This window comes from Desmodus rotundus, chromosome 3 (assembly GCF_022682495.2).
Source record: "Desmodus rotundus isolate HL8 chromosome 3, HLdesRot8A.1, whole genome shotgun sequence".
Lineage (NCBI taxonomy): Eukaryota > Metazoa > Chordata > Mammalia > Chiroptera > Phyllostomidae > Desmodus > Desmodus rotundus.
Window position 1 is genome coordinate 154,969,194 of NC_071389.1, and position 6,383 is coordinate 154,975,576.

Here is a 6,383-nt window from a genome sequence, read left to right on the forward strand (position 1 = left end):
ACTCTCATGAAGCAAATATTGGTAAGCTCAAAGTTGTCCCAGGGGCTGCTTTCACTCTCCTCATTTTTTTCTTCTTGTTGTTCTACCTGGGTATTTCTTGCCTCCTTATATTCTAAATCACTACTTGGTACTCGACTTCATGTACCCTTCTGTTGATTCCCTATAAATTGTTCTTTCTTTCAGTTAGTGTATCCTTCATTTCTGACTGGTTTTTTTTATGGTTTCCATGCCCTGTGTTTTGCTGTTGAAGTTCTAATTTCACCTGCTGTTCCCCTATGTTCATTGAGCATCCTTATAACCAGTGTTTTGAACCTTGTATCTAGTAGATTGCTTGTCTCCATTTTGTTTCGTTCTTCTTCTGGAGTTTTGAACTCTTCTTTCACTTGGGCCAGGTTTCTTTGTGTCCTGACTTTGGCCACCTCCCTGTGTTTGTTTCTATGTATTATGTAGAGTTGCGATGACTCTCTGGTTTGGTAAAATAGCCTAATGTAGTAAGTGTCGTATAGGATCCAGTGGTACAGCCTACCCTACAACCCATAGTGTCCAGTGGGTGGAGGTGTACCCATTGTGTGGGCTGTGTACACCCTCCTCCTGTAGTTGAGCCTTAATTGGTATTGGCAGTTCAATGGGAGGGATTTACCCAGGCCAGTCAGCTGCAAGGATTGACTGTGACCACAGATCACCAACCTTCGACCACTGTGGAGGATCTGCTATGCAGGGACTCACTCCACAGAGCAGGACTTACTTCAGCAGAGAGCTCAGTCTGCCCCTTGAGTGTGCTCACTGATTCTGCCCCTTGAGCGGTTGCTTATGGAGGTGGCAGGGTGGTGGTGCTGCACTGTGGTTGTGGCTTTCCACTGGGTGTGCAGGCTCTGGTGCCTCCTGAGAGGTGCAGGCAAAGGTCAGCCACCACCTGTGTTCTGACTGGAGCCACCTGGCATAAGCTACAGAATGATCTGCAGTTAACTGCTACTTGTGCCAGATTTGGAGGTGTCCAAATAAGTCCAAGGTGTGAACCAAGGCTGGCTGATTTAGTGCTGGTCCTGGGGCCACTTAGCAATAGGCATGGGGCAAGCTGAGGCCAGATGCTGGTTATTTGAGAGAATTTAGGAATATCTGAAGCATGAGCCAAGAAAAGGCACTTGTATGAAACAGCTTTGGTGGGTTGAAAAGTTGGGTTGGGCAGAATCTCAGGAAATCACCAGGGTAAGGCAAATAGTGTGAAGCAGCCTGATAGAGACTCAGATATGGCACCTGCCAGTTTGTTCTCTAGCCCTGTTGGGGGGAGGGTGGGAGCATTCAGAAAAGGAACAGTGGCCTCTGACAGCATTTTGTCTGGGAGAAAGCTGCTCCCCAGTTCTTGCCATGATGCTGGACACTTCATTCTCTCCCTGTGTGCCTTTGGTGCCTTTCAATCTGCTGCTCCTGTGCTGGCGCTCAGAGGGAGTGAGTCCACGTTAGTCTGTGCACAGGCCCTTTTTAGCGGAACTTGCTAGGCTTTGCTTTACATGTGACTTGTCAAGAACAAAGATACGAGGAGACACACTTATGTTATTTCTTTCTATGTTATTATGGAGCTGTAAATCTTTCCAGGAATATATTGGGAAGGGAACAAAGGGGAAATTGGGTTTCACAGTACCAAAAGGGGCTCCCCCAGAATGCAGTAGAATATTTGCTAGTGGTGAGATAGGTCGGTTTACACTTTGTGCATAGACAAAAGTAAAAGAGTGAGGAGGAGGAAGAAAGAGGAAAGGTAGAAAGGACAAGGAATGAGCAATGGTTGTAGAAATGGCCAGTGAAGCTGTACCAATTTTCATGGGTGGTGACTGGGCCCCCTGTGGATGGATGTCATCTGGTCTATGGAAGCTTGACTGGAAATCTGACTTGACTGGAGTCAGAAGAACTAAGGCTTCTGTTTTGGAAAAGAATGAGTGCTGAGATAGCTGCATGGTGACAGCTCTTCTGACGTCCTCTTCTTTCCTGTAACTTCCTCCTGGTGAGGCAGTGGAGGCCAGGTTAGAAGGTCATTCTGGGCTTCCTGGCCAGCACCCTCCTGAGAGCTGCCTTCACCTCCTGGTTCTTCAGACTGTAGATGAGGGGGTTTAACAGAGGGGTCACCACACTGTACTGCACAGAGAGCACTTGCTCCAGGACTGAGCCAGATGCTGGAGTCATGTACCTGGAAGGTAATTGCACAAAGGGATAAACTAGGCTCAGGACAATGGCCACAGCACTGTTGGCAGCTGCTGTCCATCCTATCTTGGAGAATCTGCAAAGAGGGTCCTCAGGGCTGAGCCGAATATCACTGGTAGCAGCACGTGGAAATGACTCTGTGGTCAGTGAGAAGTCAGGCATCTCTGCCTTCAAAGGCCTCCAAACATGCATGATCTTATGCAGAATATTACAGAAGCTGCACTGGGGAAAAGTTAGTTTTCAGGCAGATTAAGTGCTGCAGGTGCAAGCAGAACTAATAATAATTCCATGCATCTCCCCAGCACTTCATACTCTTCAAAGCATGTTTCTGTATTAGCTATGAATAATATGAGGAATTTTTATCTTCTTTTCCCAATGTATACAACTACATCTTCTCAACTTGTGATCATTGTTCCTTACAAAACTGTATGCTTAGTTCAATAAAGCTGTCATTGTTCTCAACATTCCAAAGTCTGGGAGCTACCCTCAGAGTCATAGCACATTAGTTTTATAATGCTTAGTGCAACAAACATTTATCTTAAGGTGCCTTTTTCTCTGACTCAGAAAGGAAGCATGCTTCTTAAATAATGGGAAGTATAAAAGTGTGTTAAGTGCAATCCATGAATCCAAAATAATAAGGCTAAAATTTTGGATGCATCATGTTGAATGCCAGTGACAGTATTTCCCAAAGAAGCATTATTATTATTATTATTTTTTAAACAGTGGTACCATCGTCATTGAAATGTTCTCTGTGGGTGCTGGTGTGTTTGGTTGAAAAGGTATTTGTTTTACTGTGATTTTTCATTCTCTAATTTATTTCTCCCAAAAATAATTTTTGTGAGGTAGGTAGGAGAAATTCTATTGTCCCCCAATGGCATACGAGGAAACGGAGATAGAGAGATGATGACAATTATTCACAGGCTCAGGTGAGCTCTCCCAGACCATTCTTTACCATCCTCTTCCAGCCATGGCTTTGCTCCAAGTCTCAAGCAGGTGAGAGAAACATGGAACAATTTGTGCAAGTCCACCCCTATTTTACTAATGGAGAGCACACACCATAATTATTGTGTCTCCTAGTAAGCGAGAACTCATCAGCTGTAGTTGTTTATGTTTGAGAGAAGCATGGTAGAGAACAGCATGAGGTTTGAGGTCAGTGAGACTTATTTTAAATTATGACTCCATTATTGGCTTGTTCTGGGACCTTCTAGAAATTGCCTGTTATTCCTGAAAGTCAGGTTCCTTACTTGAAAGTGGGGTTAATATTTCTCTTGTAGCATGATACATACTAAGATTGATCATGTAAAGCAGCTGGTGTCTTGCAGGTGCCTAATAGATAGTTATAGCATAAATAGGCTTTGGAGACATCATCTTCCCACAGAAAAGATGAGATCTATTTCAAGAATATGTTTTATTTTTCGTCTTGCACTGAATAAATATCTACTGAACTTTAAACAAGGTTTCCTGATTTCCTTTACGAGAACTCCCAAATCATAGGTTAATGAAAGTAGGAACAATTTTAGTTCTTGTATAAGCTCATTTTTTAGAGTAGCCCACTGAGGTCTGAAAAAGAAAAGGGATTTTTTCTAATTCACAGTTAGTCTACAGTGGAGCCAAAACTAGAACGTAGCTTCCTGAATTCCATCTTGAGTATTATCCTGGTACTTTGCAATGTTCTGTTCTACAGATGAAGGCCACTGAGGGTAAGAAATATCCTATATTTACTTTCAGGAGGTATAGTATGACATACCTGAATATTCCTGAACCATAAAATATGATGACCACAAGAACATGAGAAGAGCAAGTGGAGAAGATTTTGCTTCGACCCGAGGTAGTGTTGATGCCCAGGGCTGTCATGATGATGCGGGTGTAGGAACCCAGCAATAGGACAAGGGTGCCAAAGCCCAGGAACACCAAGGTTGTCAGGATGGCGGCATTGCTAATGTAGGAGTCAGAACAGGCCAACAGGAGCACTGGAGGAAGCTCACAGAAACAACTGCTGATGAGGTTGGGGCCACAGAAGTGCTGCTGAGCCAGGAGAAAGGTGTTTACTAGGCCAGTCCCCACTCCTATGGCCCAGTATGCTCCCACCAGGCCAATACATACTTTCCTGTTCATAGCCACCATGTACAACAGTAGGTGGCACACAGCCTGGAACCGGTCATAGGCCATGACTGCAAGGAGGCACGCTTCAGTGGCTCCAGAAAATATGACCAAGGAAATCTGGGTGAAACACTCAGGAAGGGTGATAGTCTTCCACTTGGAAAGAAGGTTCTCGAGCAGTTTAGGCACAATGATTGAGGAATAGAAAGCATCGAGGAAGGAGAGGTGACTCAGGAAGAAGTACATGGGGCTGTGCAGATGGGAATCAGCTCTGATCACCAGCAGCATCAGCAGGTTCTCCATGAGGGTCAGGAGGTAAATCACCAGGAACAGTACAAAGAGTATTGCCTGGATCTGAGGGTTGTTGGATAGTCCTAGGAGAACAAATGCAGTGACGGTGGTTATGTTGCCAATTTCCATGGAGCAGTCAAGTTTTCCTTCAGAGGGACACAAATGGAAAAGAATGCTCAAAAGGGTCCAGTCTCAGAAGATGCCTGGTGATGAGGCATTGTGAGTCAAGCTTCACGGCAGACCCAGGAGAGATCATGCAGCAAAGGCAGCCCTGCCTTGTTGGACCTCATCAGCCCTTCCCAGCTTAAGGCAGTAACCTATTGGCCAAGGTGGAGAGGTGGGAGAAAGAGTGCAGATAATGAGACCTAGGAGGGAAAGAGAAGAGAGCAGAGATTATCCCGACTGGAGAAGGAAAGGACAGGGGTTGGTAACAGATGCCAGAGCACTGAGAGGGTCATTTCTCCAGCTTCTCTGGCTCCAAAAGGAACTGAGATCAAACCACAGGAGGGCTGACTGGCTTAGTGAGTGAGTAGTAGTAAAGGTTTGGCTGACCATCTGGCTGACAGACCATGAGGATTATTTGAAAGATTGTTAGTGGTATTGTGACAGCTGATGATGGCACAAGACCTTTCTCATGCCACTGTAAATGTGTGAGTTAAAACAACACCACCAACAAAACAAATTCATTAAGAGAAAACAGTCCGGGAGAACCATGCAATTTCTAAAGTCCATTTCAACTTAGAAATGCTAAATATTGCGGAACGATCTTCCTTGGCCTTTTGTGGTACTAAGCAGAAAATTCCTCATCTTCTGTGCCAACCCAAGCAGAAGTGGTGCACAGGGGTGCTTACTGGTTTCACAAAGGTGGGCATGAAGGAGTCCTCAAAATGGAAGTAAGGGCTGTGCACACCAGGTCACTCCAAGGCCTTCCCGTCCCAGGGTAGGTGTGAATCTGTAATTTGCCCTGAATTTCAGGCCTTAACGAGACAGTCTGCAAAGACTGCCTATTCCCTGAGTTGGTACCAGGAGATTCGTATAAAACCAAGTCAAACTTGGAGCGTATTCTCCGCCTTGCATGGATTGTAAAAGCTGAAGCAAATAAACAAACAAATAAATAAGACAAAAGATAAAAGAACACACAGATCATATGGTAAAATGGAACATTATAGGGTTTAGTCTAGATCAGAGGAAGGCAAAGTGGTCAGCCCTCCCTGCTGGGTGGTAAATGAGGATCTAATTTCTATTCATGGCTGCATATTCACAGGTTCCCAGAGTGGACAGTCTTTGGAGAGGATCCATTTTAATAAGAAGGAGATTTCTCTTCCCCTGGGCTCCCTAGGCCAACAAGAGATGCTGTCAGTGGAGGATGCCTGAATGGCATCTGTTCCAACACTGGAGCAAAAGCCACAGACATGGTTAGAGCTGTGGCTTCCCTGACCTTGTCCTTCCTTTAGGAGACACAGGGATGGAACTTCTGAACAGGGAAATGTCCCTGTAGTCTTTCTGTGCAAAGGGAAGGCTTTTTGGCTCTGCTGCCCAAGTAACAATGGCCGGAGGGACTTGATCCTGGCTAGACCTAGAGAGTGAGAGAGGTCCCTGGAGAGGCCCTTAGGCAGAGGGCCTGCTCTGAATCTGAATGAGTTCTCCAGGGCCAACTCTTCCCTCAGCATCAGTCTTATTTCAGGGGGTTGCATCATATGAGCAGGGCCCTAAGGTGGCCAATAATTTGTAAAGATAGAAATATGGAGTTCCAAGGTTTTCTAGTCCTAAATGTTAAAATTCCCTCCCTCTCTCATAGC

At 45.2% G+C, this 6,383-nt stretch overlaps 1 protein-coding gene across 1 annotated transcript; it reads right to left on the reverse strand.

Annotated features, from left to right (window-relative positions):
* Positions 1 to 1,846: 1,846 nt before the first annotated feature.
* Positions 1,847 to 6,096, reverse strand: LOC128780353 (olfactory receptor 8S1). Its single transcript, XM_053919477.1, has 3 exons — positions 6,023 to 6,096; positions 3,941 to 4,949; positions 1,847 to 2,179 (listed from the first exon to the last, which is right to left on the reverse strand). Exons 2-3 carry the CDS (start codon positions 4,711 to 4,713, stop codon positions 2,017 to 2,019), a joined length of 936 nt encoding a protein of 311 aa, XP_053775452.1. The 5' UTR covers positions 4,714 to 4,949; positions 6,023 to 6,096; the 3' UTR covers positions 1,847 to 2,016.
* Positions 6,097 to 6,383: the final 287 nt, after the last annotated feature.